The sequence below is a fragment of the Amblyomma mixtum genome, chromosome 1 (assembly GCF_055824585.1).
Source record: "Amblyomma mixtum isolate Tamu chromosome 1, ASM5582458v1, whole genome shotgun sequence".
In the NCBI taxonomy this organism is placed as follows: Eukaryota; Metazoa; Arthropoda; class Arachnida; order Ixodida; family Ixodidae; genus Amblyomma; species Amblyomma mixtum.
The window spans coordinates 248,161,049-248,177,687 of NC_143012.1; the positions used below are offsets into that span (position 1 = coordinate 248,161,049).

The 16,639-nt window shown below is 46.1% G+C and overlaps 1 protein-coding gene across 1 annotated transcript in view; it reads right to left on the minus strand.

Moving 5' to 3' along the window:
• The window catches only part of LOC149371434 (RNA helicase Mov10l1-like), a 67,870-nt gene that overhangs the window by 5,851 nt on the left and 45,380 nt on the right, over nt 1-16,639 (minus strand). Inside the window, exon 15 of the mRNA XM_089565669.1 lies at nt 14,279-14,511. Within this exon, the coding sequence (XP_089421795.1) occupies nt 14,279-14,511 (233 nt within the window). The remainder of the gene's footprint in view (nt 1-14,278; nt 14,512-16,639) is intronic.

Consider the following 16,639-nt stretch of genomic DNA (forward strand, 5'->3'; position numbering starts at 1 on the left):
CCTTCCACACAGGAACAAAACCGGCATGCTGAAGCACTGCATCCGCACAAATATGTCTCCACCACCAGAATTCACACTAGAACCTTGCTAATTTAGACTTCAAGGGACAGGGAAAAATGACCGAATTATCTGAAGGTCTCAATTAACAATTTATTAGGCCAAAACCAGGTTCACAAAAACCTTTATGGTTTATGGAGGGTTTAACATCCCAAAGCAACTCAGGCTATGAAGAACGCCATAGTGAAGAGCACCAGAAATTTCGACCACCTGGGATTCTTTAATGTGCATTGACGTCACACAGTACATGGACCTCTAGAATTTCGCCTCAATCAAAACAGACTACCGCGGCTGGGATTGAACCCGTGTCTTTCGGGTCAGCAGCTGACTGCCATAACCACTGAGCCACCGTGGCGGCTGAAACAGAAAATGTGCCGCAACGATTTTTTTTTAATAACGTCACATACATACTACGTGCACACTCTTGGCACTGTTAACACAGGACTACTCCTGATCAGTTAAGGCTTCCGTGGCCTCTTTCACGGTGCAATGCTGTAGCAGTGGAGGCTCCTCACAAGCGGCGGCATCAGTGTGAAGAGGCGCCATCGCAAAAACTGCGAACAGTGTGTGAGGAGCGCACAGTTTCGCCCCAATACACAAACTGAAGACTCACACGGATGGAACCAGGAAACAAATCGGCGCCGGAAAGACAAACGCCTTCTGGTAACAAAATGAGAAGCCCAGTGACGCACTAATCAGCATCCCAAACTGAGCAAACTGTTCTCAGCTGGCTCGCCGATACATGCCCGAGTTACTATTCCTGTGGTCTGGTGCAAAACTCTGGACAAACAACAGAAAATATGTGGCCACACAATTTTTCGGCGCCAGGGCTCAATGAACGTCGTCCCACCTGCCGTTGCTTGACCTAAGAGATGCACAGGCACATATCTGAAGTGATATTTGATACGAACGAGATATTAGCAAGATCGCTTGCTATGTCATTCATACAGCAACACCGGCCTCCAGCAGGGAGTGCATCCGAATTCATTGGTAAAGCTCAGCAGCATCCAAATTACTGAGCATCTAATAGTGTTGGCAGTCCGAATTATCCGGATTTCCTAATCAACGAGGTTCGACTATATCTGCAGCTGTGCGGCTTGGTGCTACGCGACTGGGGATGGGGTGTACTGCGCGACTGGGGATCATGATATCCGTGCTCACAGGTACAGTTGTGGCTCCCACATTCATATCATTCGTAGTGGCGCAGAAGTGATCAGAACGCCTGAAATTCTGTAAATTGTACATGATGCATTTCGGCCGGGAAATCCCATAGATTTCGTATCATACTGAAATTCATATCAGTCATGTTTGTATCATTGAGATTCTCATCATCATCACCCTGACTACACCCACTGCAGGGCAAAGGCCTCTTCCATGTCTCTCCACTTAACCCTGTCCTTTGTCAATTGCCGCCACTGTATCCCCGCAAACTTCTTAATCTCATCCGCCCACCTAACTTTCTGCCGTCCCCTGCTACGTTTGCTTTCTCTTGGAATCCACTCCGTTACCCTTAAGGACCAGCGGTTATCTTGCCTTCGCATTACGTGCCCTGCCCAAGCCCATTTCTTCCTCTTGATTTCAACTAGGATATCATTAACGCGCGTTTGTTCCCTCACCCACTCCTCCCTCTTCCGATCTCTTAACGTTACACCCATCATTTTCCTTTCCATAGCTCGCTGCGTTGTTCTTAACTTAAGCTGAACCCTCTTTGTTAGCCTCCACGTTTCTGCCCCATAGGTGAGTACCGGTAGGATACAGCTGTTATATACTTTTCTCTTCAGGGATATTGGTAAGCTACCGTTCATGATCTGAGAGAACCTGCCATATGCGCTCCACCCCATTCTTATTCTTCTAGTTATTTCCCTCTCATGATCCGGATCAGCTGTCACTACCTGCCTTAAATAGACATACATATTCTCTTACTACTTCCAGCACTTGGCTACCAATTGCGAACTGCTGTTCCCTTGCTAGGCTGTTGAACATTACTTTGGTTTTCTGCATGTTAATTCTTAGCCCCACCGTTTTGCTCTGCCTGTCTAATTGATTGATCATGCTTTGCAGTTCTTGTCTAGAGTGGCTTAGCAAGGCAATGTCATCAGCGAATCGCAAATTACTCAGGTATTCTCCATTAACTCTTATCCCCAACTGTTCCCATTCCAGTCCCCGGAATACCTCCTGTAAGCAGGCAGTGAAGAGCATTGGCGAGATTGTGTCTCCCTGCCTGACACCTTTCCGTATTGGAATTTTATTGCTGACTTTATGGAGAACTATAGTAGCTGTGCAATCGTTATAAATATCTTCCAATATTTTCACATAACACTCTTCTACACCCTGATTCCGCAATGCCTGCATGACAGCTGAGGTTTCCACTGAGTCAAATGCTTTCTCGTAATCAATGAAGGCTATATATAGGGGTTGGTTATATTCTGCGCATTTCTCTATAACCTGATTGATAGTGTGAATGTGGTCTATTGTCAAGTATCCTTTACGAAAGCCTGCCTGATCATTTGGTTGACTAAAGTCCAAGGTTGTCCTGACTCTATTAGCGATTACCTTAGTAAATACCTTGTAGGCAACGGACAATAAGCTGATTGGTCTGTAATTCTTCAAGTCCTTGACATCTCCTTTCTTATGAATTAAGATAATGTTCGCGTTCTTCCAAGCTTCTGGTACTCTCGAGGTCACAAGGCATTGCGTATACAGGGTGGCTAGTTTTTGTAGCACAATCTCTCCTCCACCTTCAGCAAATCTGCTGTTACCTGATCCTCACCAGCTGCTTTCCCTCTTTGCATTGCTCCTAAGGCTTTCTTTACTTCCTCCTTCGTTACTGGCAGGATGTCCCACTGCTGTGCTCGACTGCCTCCCTCAGTAACTTGATGATTACATTCGCTACTGTATAGATTTGTGTAGAACTCTTCGGCTAATTTAACTATCTTATCCATATTGCTGATGACATTGCCCTGTTTGTCTTTTAGCGCATACATCTGGTTTTTACCTATGCCCAGTTTTCTCCTCACAGATTTTAGGCTATCTCCGTTCCTTAGAGCATGCTCGATTTTCTCCATGTTAAACTTTCTTATGTCGGCTACCTTGCGCTTATTTATTACCTTCGATAGCTCTGCTAGTTCTATCCTGTCTGAGGAGTTAGACCTCTGAGATAGCTTGCTGGTATCCTGTCGAACCATCCTACCACCTACTTCTGCGGCGCACTCTGTAACGATAGCTGTAAGATTATCATTCATTGCTTCAACACTACGGTCGTCTTCTTCAGTTAAAGCGGAAAATCTGTTTTGCAGCGACATTTTGAATTCCTCTACATTCCCTCTTAATGCTAACTCGTTAATAGCCTTTCACTTCACCAGTTTCCTTCGTTCCCTCTTCAAATCTAAGCTAACACGAGACCTTACCATTCTGTGATCGCTACAACGGACCTTACCGAGGACCTCCACATCTTCTATGATGCCAGGGTGTGCACACAGTATGAAGTCTATTTCATTTTTAGTCTCACCATTGGGGCTCTTCCACGTCCACTTCCTGTTTGCTCGTTTGCGGAAGAAGGTATTCATAATCCGTAAATTATTTCTATCTGCGAACTCTACTAATAACTCTCCCCTACTGTTCCTAGAACCTATGCCATAGTCACCTACCGCCTTGTCTCCAGCCTGCTTTTTACCTACCTTTGCATTAAAGTCGCCCATCAGTACAGTGTACTGTGATTTTACTTTGGTCATTGCCGATTCCACATCCTCATAGAAGCTTTCAACTATCTCGTCATCATGGCTTGATGTAGGTGCGTAGGCCTGCACCACCTTCAGCTTGTACCTCTTATTAAGCCTAATTACGATAGCTGCCACCCTCTCATTAATACTGTAAAACTCCTCGATGTTGCCAGCTATATCCTGATTAATGAGGAATCCCACGCCTAGTTCTCGTCCGTCTGCTAATCCACGTTAGCACAGTACGTGCCCGCCCTTTAGTACTGTATACGCCTCATCTGTCCTCCTAAGCTCGCTAAGCCCTATGACATCCCATTTAATACCGGCTAATTCCTCCAACAGCACTGCTAAGCTAGCCTCACTGGATAGGTTAAACATTGCCAGGTTCAGTTTCCAATGGTGGCCTGTCCGGAGCCAGAGATTCTTAGCACCCTCCGCTGCGTCACAGATCTGACCGCCGCCTTGGTCAGTTGCTCCGCAGCCGCTGGTGACTGAGGGCCGAGGGTTAATTGGTTTGTTCATAGAAGGTTGTGGACAAGTACTACACCAGGGTGGCCAAATCCTGTTCTGGTGAGGAAGTGCGTTGTCAGTTCTGGTCACCGAAATCAGGCCGCACTCCAAGCCTGGTTATGCAATTCCATCAACACGCGGAGTTTTTTTTTTTTAATCCGGTGGAGAATTGCGTGGCACCGGGATTCGAACCCCGGTCCTTTTGCACGAGATTCTACTGAACTGCATTTGTGCAGGTAAAGCAAAAGTTGCTGCACACAAACCTCATGAATTCGACCACCGCCTAGATCAGAAATTTGGATAACTCGGACTGCTGCATGTTACAATGTTTCCCGTGCCCATCTGACGAGTGTGCAACGGCAGGTTTGTCGATGACCGGAGGGGCCCCCATCGATAGGTCGAGAGATTTCGCTTGGCACAGCGCTCTCCTCTCGCTAGGCGCTAGTGACGTTATGGCGTGACGTCAGACCAGGAGCGAGAGCCGGGCTACCAACTCGGCTCGTCGGGAAACGGCGGCCGCTTGGCACGGCGCGCCGCGCTCTTCCCACTAGAGGCGCTGCATATGCAGTGTAAAACACCTGCTTTCGCAACCGACCAGGCTTAACCAAAGCTAAGCCCCCGCCAAATTTTATTTGGAGCCGTTTGTGGACGTCGGAAGCGTTCCTAATTCCTGTAAGGATCATAATGGACAGCTGCGAGTAACAGCTGCTTACGGTGAATTTGTGGTGTGTGCATAAGTGTCTGTGCAGTGAAAGTGAATGTGAGCGAGTGCTTTTCTGTCAAGGCAGAGAAATGAAATGTGCCCCTGCTAAAGCTCACTACGTGCACCGTGTTTTCCAAATGCTGAAATGAGCTTGGCATTGTGCTGGCAGTCGCATTCATGGCATTGGTTGCAGTTATCGCGACCAATGCGCGAGGCATATGATGTTCTTTCGGCTGCGTATCCATCACTTGATTTTGATACTGTGCTTGTAAAAGCTACACTCCCTCCACTGAAAGTTATGCTGCCACGAGAAACATGCAATAAAGGTTTCAGAATGACTACGCGATTCTTATTGCAGATTCTTCGTCGGTCTGAACACATTTACTGGAACATGCAAGGCTGCAGTGCAAGCTGCTAACAACCATCATAATTACAGAATCGCATTTTTCGGATCGCTAAGATTACATACCTTAAATTAAAAAAATTAATTCAGTAATTCAAAATAGCACACTGCTGTGGATTAATAACAACGCTGACAGAGAAAAGAAATGTTTCCCAAGCAATGCACAGGAGTTGTCACTGTAATATGTAAGCAGGCCTCCTCCCTGCCTCCCTACTGACGGTATTGCAAAAGACGCGTATCTATTCAATGTACAGTGTGTGCGCATATCTGAAATGTGCATGCTTCAAAAATTCACATTTTAGCACACTGCTGTCAATTACAAAGGCAAAGTCACACTAGAAAGCTATGAAGTTTCTAACCATTTGGAACATGTACAGTCGGTAACTAAAGCAGTTCTCCATTTCACAGAACGGTGACAATGCAACAATACTGATTTATTTTTGTTGTGTTTTTGTGGCAATTATAACAGCCAAAATATAAATAGAACTCACTGGCTGGAAAGGGGCTTAGATGTGAGTCATTTGGCTAAAGTGCATGGCTTTGTTCTCCACAGTGACATTGGGAAATCAGTTCTCTTCTAGCAGCAGTCTTTCCTGAGCTCACATTGCAGTTGCAGGAGCCAGAAGGCAGCGTTGAAAACAAGTGTAGGATGTTCAGTCGAAGGCGAGTCATTGTTGACATTGCTGACATCGCCGTCGCAACATGCCATTGCACTTCTTTCCTGTTGTTTCTACCGCCTTTTTTCCTGTGAACGTTTCTTTAGCGCACAGCCGACCAAATATGAATATGTACCAATTAGCCAATCAGAAAGCCTTACTTAAGCACATATCTCCTACTACGGGCTCTTTACTCTGTCATCAGTCCAGGCAAGCTGCTGCTACTCTGTGTGTGAACCTAATCGCCGTCGCAACCTGCCATTGCGCTTCTTTTATGTTGTCTCTACCCCCTTTTTTTCCTGTGAATGTCTTTTTAGTGCACAGCTTATCAAATATGAATATGTACCAACTAGCCCGTCAGCAAACCTTACTACAGAACAAGCTGCCGTATAAATTGCGCAACTCCAAAGCATCCTCAAATGTCGCTGTGAATGCAAAACAAAGTTGGTGTCCAGTATTCATTGCATAAAAGTGTACACAGAACATTCTCATTAATGTCAGCATAATGAGATTTGGGAGCCAGTAAACTGGATTACAGGGAGAGGAAATGCAAAGAAAAATTTGGAGGGTTCACCTAGTGATGGCTCCTGGCTTGGGCAGGGAAAAAATACTTCGCTTCGTCAGGCAAACAGAATACGGCGACCATAATTTCTGGTTATCTCAAGCAAACCATATCATTTCAAGCAGAATTAGTAAAATTGGATTTCCATTATGAGAGCTACAGTGTCGCAGAATACGGCATTTTGCCACATGCGGCAATCAAATGCGGCAGCCATTTAAATATGCGGCAGGTTTACATGTCTATGCTCTCGGATACAACTTTAAATCAGCATTTAAGAGTTGTTTCCACTGATCATTAAACTGTAGTACAGTATGAGTGATTGTAACGGTGACCAGATGGTATATCCACGAAACAGTTCACTTTAGAACCAGCTCGTTTCTCCACGTTTCACCTCACGCGAATGGCCGCTGCGCCACCTGACGTCAGGCCAGCTGACGTTAAGTTGCAAACCCTTTCGTGGATATAGCCCCAGTTTCTTAAGTAGCAAGCAAAACTGAGCATTGCTAACTGCTGCCGCTAACTGATGTTTGTACCGCTTAACATACCTAAATAGAATCTCGGAGTTGCTATTCATCAGCATCTTCAGCAAAATATATCTATTTCACGGCTAGTCTGATTTCCAATGAAAGAAATTAAGCGAGGCATCGATAGGCATCAAAACTTGGAAAAGACCAAGTTGAAGCTAGGCCAAAGAATGCTGCCTTTTGCTGCAGATTGAAGTTGACAGATTCTGGGTTTAAGGTGAACCAACAGCCCCGTTAACAGTATCCTGAATGTCACATGCATAAACATACAAGTAGCATTCTCAAGGAGCCATGTTAGGAAGTCTATGCATTGCTTAGCTAAAGAGACAATCACAAAGGAGAGACTGACACAGATAGGCATAATAATGCACTACTTTTCATTGCACAAATCCAGCTAGCTAGATCTAGCTTGTGCACAGCATGCAAATTAGCCTGAATGTAACTATTGTGCAAATATGCCTTGACATTACATGTAATAGATTATTAGGAAAGTTCTTGATGAACACATTATGCATGAGAGCATTGTACTGGTTTGCCAGTGTGGGCGTGTGACTAAGCCTTTCAATTTATTTTAATATTTCTATACCTCATCGCTCATACGTAACAATACTTGAGCAGTGAAATTTGACATGGCGTAGCAAATAGGAGCTTGATGAATTCGCTGTTTACTAATAAGGGAGTAATTACTGCATTAGCACTCAAACGCAGCCGCACAGCTACCAAGGAAAGCTTTGCAGCTTTCTTTTGTAGCCGTATGGCTGCGTATGGGTGGATGCTAATGAGCAATTACTGCCTTATAACAAATCATTTCAACCTTGAGGGATTCCTCGATAATATTAGACCAACATCGCCCCCACTTCGAGCTCGCCCCACCACATGCTAGCTATCCAGATTTTCTTGGTTGGTAGTGCTACTACCCTAGTGAGGCAGTGGTTCCGAGTTCGAACCCCACACCAGGGCGAATTTTCTTTTATCTACAAAGTTTCTGCGGAACCTGTATAGCTTTTCTTTGTAGCCTTATGGCTATGCTTGGGTGGATGCTAATCAGTAATTACTCCCTTATTGCAAGCGTTATTCACCCTGGGTAATTGCCCTGAAACATTAGACTGTCATTTAATGCATGGATTTCTGCAGAGACCAGTTCAAAAGAGGTTAGTAAGCATAGCCTTCTGAGGTGAAGACCATTCCAGCCTTTCGTGGCAAAAACAAAATGAATCTTGAAATGCAGTGGCACGAGCTAACTGAAGCGGCACAACAGTGCTTGTGGAGCTATTGCAGAAGGAACAATGAGTGATAATTGGTTATGTGACGGTAAAGGGTAAAAAAATCTGCAGTTTCTGCATGAGAAGAACAAATTTGAAGATTCACCTTTAGTGCTGCGATACTGGAGCTTCAACAAGTGGCTCAGATCCGAATTCATCCCAGGATATTAGAAAAATTAGATTTGTGCCATGTGGCATTACATTACCCTGCTGATGCCGCACAGGGGCTTCTAATTGAAGTAACATAGATGGTGGCGCTAACGACATGTTATGGTGTGAATATCCTGCGTTGGGTAGGTGTATAAGGATTAACAGGTGAGGCCACGTTACATTGTGAGCCATATTAATGGCTGAGTAGTTGAACCAGTATGCAGTCATCATCATCATCATCTTCAGCCTGACTACGCCCACTGCAGGGCAAAGGCCTCTTCCACGTCTCTCCACTTAACCCTGTCCTTCGCCAGCAGCGGCCACTGTATTCCCGCAAATCTCTTACTCTCATCCGCCCATCTAACTTTCTGCCGTCCCCTGCTACGTTTGCTTTCTCTTGGAATCCACTCCGTTACCCTTAAGGACCAGCGGTTATCTTGCCTTCGCATTACGTGCCCTGCCCAAGCCCATTTCTTCCTCTTGATTTCAACTAGGATATCATTAACGCGCGTTTGTTCCCTCACCCACTCCTCCCTCTTCCGATCTCTTAACGTTACACCTATCATTTTCCTTTCCATAGCTCGCTGCGTTGTTCTTAAGCTGAACCCTCTTTGTTAGCCTCCACGTTTCTGCCCCATAGGTGAGTACCGGTAGGATACAGCTGTTATATACTTTTCTCTTCAGGGATATTGGTAAGCTACCGTTCATGATCTGAGAGAACCTGCCATATGCGCTCCACCCCATTCTTATTCTTCTAGTTATTTCCCTCTCATGATCCGGATCAGCTGTCACTACCTGCCTTAAATAGACATACATATTCTCTTACTACTTCCAGCACTTGGCTACCAATTGCGAACTGCTGTTCCCTTGCTAGGCTGTTGAACATTACTTTGGTTTTCTGCATGTTAATTCTTAGCCCCACCGTTTTGCTCTGCCTGTCTAATTGATTGATCATGCTTTGCAGTTCTTGTCTAGAGTGGCTTAGCAAGGCAATGTCATCAGCGAATCGCAAATTACTCAGGTATTCTCCATTAACTCTTATCCCCAACTGTTCCCATTCCAGTTCCCGGAATACCTCCTGTAAGCAGGCAGTGAAGAGCATTGGCGAGATTGTGTCTCCCTGCCTGACACCTTTCCGTATTGGAATTTTATTGCTGACTTTATGGAGAACTATAGTAGCTGTGCAATCGTTATAAATATCTTCCAATATTTTCACATAACACTCTTCCACACCCCGATTCCGCAATGCCTGCATGACATCTGAGGTTTCTACTGACTCAAATGCTTTCTCGTAATCAATGAAGGCTATATATAGGGGTTCGTTATATTCTGCACATTTCTCTATCACCTGATCGATAGTGTGAATGTGGTCTATTGTTGAGTATCCTTTACGAAAGCCTGCCTGATCATTTGGTTGACTAAAATCCAAGGTTGTCCTGACTATTAGCGATTACCTTAGTAAATACCTTGTAGGCAACGGACAATAAGCTGATCGGTCTATAATTTTTCAAGTCCTTGAGGTCTCCTTTCTTATGAATTAAGATAATGTTAGCGTTTTTCCAAGCTCTTCGTATGCTCGAGGTCACAAGGCATTGCGTATACAGAGTGGCTAGTTTTTCGAGCACAATCTCTCCTCCATCCTTCAACAAATCTGCTGTTATCTGATCCCCACCAGCTGCTTTCCCCTTCTGCGTTGCTCCTAAGGCTTTCTTTACTTCCTCCTGTGCTCTACTGCCTGTCTCAGTAACATTCTGATTGCAATCGCTACTATATAGATTTGTGTAAAACTGTTAGGCTACTTTAACTATCTTATCCATATCGCCAATGACATTGCCCTCTTTGTCTCTTATCGCATAAATCTGGTTTTTACCCATGCCTAGTTTCCTCTTCACTGCTTTTAGGCTTGCTCCGCTCTTTAGATCATGCTCGAGTTCCTCCATGTAATACTTCCTGATGTCGGCTACCTTGGGCTTATTTATTATCTTCGACAGCTCTACTAGCTCTATTCTATCTATGGAGTTAGACGTCCTCATGATTTGCCGTTTCTTAATCAGATCTTTAGTCTCCTGAGATAGCTTCCCGGTATCCTGTCGAACCATTCTACCGCCTATAGTTCTACGGCGCACTCCGTTATGATATCTGCGAGACTATTGTTCATTCTTTCAACATTATGGTCATCATCTTCAGTTGAAGGGGAAAATCTGTTCTGCAGCAAAATCCTGAATTCCTCTACTTTCCCTCTTAACGCTAACTCGTTAATAGACTTCCGCGTCACTAATTTCCTGCGTTCCCTTTTCAAATATAAGCTAATGCGAGACCTTACCGTTCTGCGGTTGCTACAACGAACCTTTCCAAGGACCTCCACATCCTCTACGATGCCAGGCTGAGCGCACAGTATGAAGTCTATTTCATTTTTAGTCTCACCATTGGGGCTCTTCCATGCTCATTTCCTGTTGGCCCATTTGCGGAAGAAGGTATCCATGATCCGTAAATTATTTCTATCTTCGAACTCTACTAATAACTCTCCCCTGCTATTCTTAGTAGTGCACTGCACGGGCTCGGGCCGGCCCGAAATTCCGGGCCCGGCCCGGGCTCGGGCTTAAAGCTGCGGACCCGAGTCGGGCTTGGGTTCGTACATAAACGGCTGGTGTCCAACTATTCGTTCACTATTGCAGAGTGAAGTACAGAACTGCAGCACTGGAGCAGCGACACGGATGAACTATGGGTTATAGTACGCGCTGAGAAAAAAAACTAAGCTTTACTCATTGACTTGTTTATTTCCTTATTTTACGCCGCGGTGGCTTAGTGGTCAAGGCACTTGATTACTGAGCCGGGGAACCAGGGTTTGCTCCTAGCCTCGGCGGCCGCATTTCACTTTAGGCGGCGAGCATGACAGCCATGTACTTTGCAGTATCATTGCTCGTTGAAGAAACCCGAGTGGTCAAAATGATCCGGAGCCCTCTGCTTCGGTGTCTCTCACAGCCCTACTCCCCTTGGGCTCTTAAGTCCCAAAAACATAGCTTTTATTTTATAGCTATATTTTTCTCATTTGAGCAAATTCACAAACTAAAGCGCGTTTGGTTTTCTTTTGACGTTTGGTTTTCTGGCTGACGGCAACGTCTCGTAAATGAAATAGCCACAGAAACTCACGAGAGTTTGCAAATCTCATCTCATTACCACATCTATCCCTGCTCGCTTCTTCAGCCTGGTTGCCATGACAAGTGTTTTGCCCTGTAAGTTATCACGTGGTTTGCGCGTCATCTTCTGCTCCACCAGTAAGAATGAAATTCAACAGGTCTTAATTGGCCATTGATTGTTCGTCATCCCAAAACATACCTATAAACTATTAGAAATGCATTCGGGAAGAACATATTAGTTTAGGACGCTTATAGTCTTCAAAACACACACCGTGAAATACTCAAGCCTTTTAGAACAAATAAATAGCAGCGCAAGGAGACGAGGACTAGACGAGACAACAAGGACAGTGCTGAACTTCCAGCTTTCTATCACAGCTTCTATCACTCTTTCTGATAAAGAGCTGACATATTTGCGAATGCACTGACGATGACGCCGGATTATTCAGAGTGCATATATATGTTTGCACGATTCGTTGGAAATAAAAGTTGGAAGTTCAGCGCTGTCCTTGTTGTCTCGTCTAGTTTTCGTCTCCTAGCGCTGCTATTTATTTGTTCAAGACATGTACAAACACGCCCAATTTTCCACGTTAGTCAAGCCTTTTAGCTTTTTGTTTCTGCTGAAAGGCGACCAGTTCGGCTATGAGTTCAACCTGTGAGATCGTGTTCACTAAAAAAATGTCCCACTGCTTGCTAGGCAGCTTTAATGTTTATACTTCCGGGCGGCAAAATATAACTGGTTAAAATCATGGGGGAATGCAAAGTTGTCTATTACGCATGTATGCAGCCTTTTCTATTTGGCTCTCGGATCTGCTGAGTTTATCATTGCGCACCTACACGAGATCGCTGTCCAAAAGACGGGCCTGGCGAGCACTACTCTTAATCACTTCCTTCTGGGCTAAAAAGAACCAACTTTCTGTAAGCCAAACTGTGGTTCCAGAACCTTTGTCGGACAGTTGCTTATCGGCCTAGTAGCAACCTACTTGCTCAGAGTGAGCAGTATATCTCAAGCGTTAGTGTGAAACGGGCCGGGCGCGGGCTGGGCTTCACTCCGTGATTCACGGGCTGGGCCGGGCTCGCTAGAGCGCTAATTTAGCGGGCCTGGGCCGAGCTTGGGCCTCAGATTGAGGCCCGTGCAGTGCTCTAATTCCTAGAACCTATGCCATAGTCACTTACCGCCTGGTCTCCAGCTTGCTTCTTGCCTACCTTCGCATTGAAGTCGCCCATTAGTACAGTGTACTGTGATTTTACTTTGGTCATTGCCAATTCCAAGTCTTCATAGAAGGTTTCAACGATCTGGTCATCATGGCTTGATGTAGGTGTGTAGGCCTTAATCACCTTCAGGTTATACCTCTTATTAAGCCTAATTATGATAGCTGCCACCTTCATTGCCAATTCCAAGTCTTCATAGAAGGTTTCAACGATCTGGTCATCATGGCTTGATGTAGGTGTGTAGGCCTTAATCACCTTCAGGTTATACCTCTTATTAAGCCTAATTACGATAGCTGCCACCTTCTCGTTAATGCCAGAAAACTCCTCTATGTTGCCAGCTATATCCTGAATGATGAGGAATCCCACGCCTAGTTCTCGTCCGTCTGCTAATCCACGATAGCGCAGTACGTGCCCGCCCTTTAGTACTGTATACGCCTCATCTGTCCTCCTCCTCACTAAGCCCAATGACATCCCATTTAATACCGGCTAATTCCTCCAACAGCACTGCTAAGCTAGCCTCACTTGATAAGGTTCTTGCGTTAAACGTTGCCAGGTTCAGTTTCCAATGGCGGCCTGTCCGGAGCCAGAGATTCTTAGCACCCTCCTCTGCGTCCCAGATCTGACCGCCGCCTTGGTCAGTTGCTCCGCAGCCGCTGGGGACTGAGGGCCGAGGGTTAATTGGTTTGTTCATAGAAGGTTGTGGCCAAGTACTACACCAGGGTGGCCAAATCCTGTTCTGGTGAGGAAGTGCGTTGTCGGTTCTGGTCACCGAAATCAGGCCGCACTCCAAGCCTGGTTATGCAATTTCATCAACACGCGGAGTTTTTTTTTTTGTTTTTAATCCGGTGGAGAATTGCGTGGCGCCGGGATTCGAACCCCGGTCCTTTTGCACGCGAGGTCCTTTTGCACGAGATTCTACATAACTGCATTTGTGCAGGTAAAGCAAAAGTTGCTGCACACAAACCTCATGAATTCGACCCCCGCCTAGATCAGAAATTTGGATAACTTGGACTGCTGCATGTCACAATGTTTCCCGTGCCCATCTGATGAGTGTGCAACGGCAGGTTTGTCGATGACCGGAGGACCCCATCGATAGGTCGAGAGATTCCGATTGTGTAGTTTCTTTGCTGGAGCTCCACCCCCCGCCCACAGCGACAGAGCCCATTGGCTGTGCATATCTCAGCCAGCCAGCTGAGCTGCACGCCATTTAGAATGAAAGTTGGCTTGACATTAAGCCCCCTTATTTTTTCTGTTTATCTAAGGCGTCTTGCAGCTCTGGGGCCAATGCGATCCCTCCCCTTAACTCTCTTCCATCTGCGTGGCATTTCTGTTCTTCCAGCGTGACGAAACTCTGCCCTGCCGCGTGCTGTTTGTGTGGTACAACCGCACCTGTTCCTGAGCCGTGTGAAGGGCAGGATTGGTGGGGCGGTGGAATCCCCGCTGCTGCCAGCGCCCAGGAGCAGGCGGTGGAGGAGGGACTCGCCCAGGCCGCCCTTGATGGCCAGCCGAGAGCGCACTACGGGGCCCAGCTGCATGGGGTCTCCGCCCAGGACCAGGCTGCCTCCCGCCAGGCACACCAGACCCATCACTACCAGCGTCTCCGGCTCCGTTGCTTGCCCTGCCTGCAACCAATGAGGGAAGAGAAACCATGCATGTAACCAACTACGTGTCCGCACAAGAGCTTCAACTGCCACTGACAGTAAGTGGGTCTACTCACAATGCCTAACCAATAACTGCGCTAAAAATGATGACTGAAAATGACAGCTCCAGGATAAGGCCCCTGGCTCTGACTTCATTCCATTGTACACCTCCGAACAGATTTAGTGCTCCCAGAGGTTTCTTACTGGCAGTTTATGCACATTAATATCAAAAGGTGCTTGCACATTGCAGTCTCATGATAACACTGAAGATATGCAGATAGGGTCAAAATTTGTATCTCCATGAAGTTCAATTTTACCACTATCTAAAGATGCACTCTGCAATTTGCTAACTACACAGATTTTACATGATGTGCTAAATAGTACGAGCAGGAAATAGCAAAAGAGCATATCTCAAGACACCTTACAAAAAACCTGCCCATGAACATCACTGGTGGGTTGCCGAATGAGGTGGATTCTGCAGCGGGCAGATTCAGTAGGAGTAAATTGTAATTCATGCTCTTCTGGACTTCACAGGGATAAGAGCATTATGCATTTCCTTTTAAGTAGGGCACCAAAGTTACCCTCTTTGTCGAGAGAATAGGACTCACTTTCTGCATTTGTGGTGCACATAAAGACAAATAATGTCACATTAAAATAAAAAAGACAGTTCTTACTGCTTACATGAAAACAACAAACTGCGCAAATGACAAACGAAGAAAAGAAATGAACATAAAGTAACACTGCTCACTCACAAATCTTCATATTTTTTCTGTGCACTGACAGCTGCTAAAAGCTACCTTTGGAGTCAGATAGTATCTGTTAGGGATTTCGGAGGTGGGAGAGTGACTGTGCTGCATTTTCCACTGCCTTGGCACAAGCTCCAAAAGGTTTCCTCTCAAAACGTTTACTGTTTTCTTAAGGCACTCAGATAGAAGGTGCTACATCTTTTTTTTTTTTTTACTAGCCGAGTGGTACCTTCTCATTTTAAGTCCCACAATGAACATGACAGTTCCTCGCAGGAGTCTGAAAAAGTGAACCAGTTCAAATTTTCACAGCTGATGCCAGGAGAGAGTACAGCATTTTTGAAGCTCTCATTTGCACGCCGTCCCAAGCGACGAGAGAGACAGAACTTCTGTGCAGCATAGCCTTAAGGGGGGACACTGGTCTTGAAAAAAAAATCTTTATTAATGAAGTCACAGTTACGAAATCTTCAGGGAATATGTATTTTTGTGTGCTGATTCCAAAATATGTCATTTAATTTCATGTAAAACAATTCCTTGAGCACTTATGCACCTTTTATGCTAGTATTTTGCAGGGAGTTTTGAAGAAAATTTGCTGCGGGAAACTCGCTGAAATTTATGCCATTGGGTTCTCTTGACACCAAGGAATACAATAAGCATGGGCGTCCGGAGGGGGGGGGCAAGGGGGGGCGGCTGCACCCCCCTGGAAAATCACTCCCTCGAACCATGAGTGATGGCCGCACGCCAGGGGCCGTGGTGGGCTCAGCCAAAAGGGTAAAAGCAGCCCTGCTTCCACGCTTTGGGTCACATCTGCGAAATGCCGCGTCCAGGCGCGCGTCTTTATGCCGTTTTCAAACCACGCCATCGTTAGCTCTGTTGAAGGCCGACCTGTTGCAGACATACAGCGGCACCGGCGAGCATGTGTTTCAAGCCGTCTTGAAATGGGTGCCTGTTTCTTTGATCTTTAGACAGATAGCGACACGGAGGCAGACAGTGCACAGTGCATCTTGTTTTCGCCTTCGTTATGCCGGCCACCGATGAATTCTTCAGGAGGGAAAGACAAATCAGCCGTGTCCACCCCCCGCTTTGTCGGGCTGCTCATGGGCAAGCGGGCGATCAGTTGGCGCCGCCGCCGCTCGCTGTGCCTCCGATCCACGGGAGAGCGCAGTGCGGTAGAAGCGCCGCTATCAGAATCTTCGGCAAAGGAGATTAGCATCTTTTGTTCACGGCGACGCAGTCTCCAGAGGCGCCCCCACACCAGCGTCCCTTGCGTCTTCTCCGAAAACCAGCGCCTTTGGTCAAAGCAGCCCGATGGCGCCTGCCTGGCTCGCCTGTCACCTCTGGCTGGGCCTCAAATGACAACAGCGCCC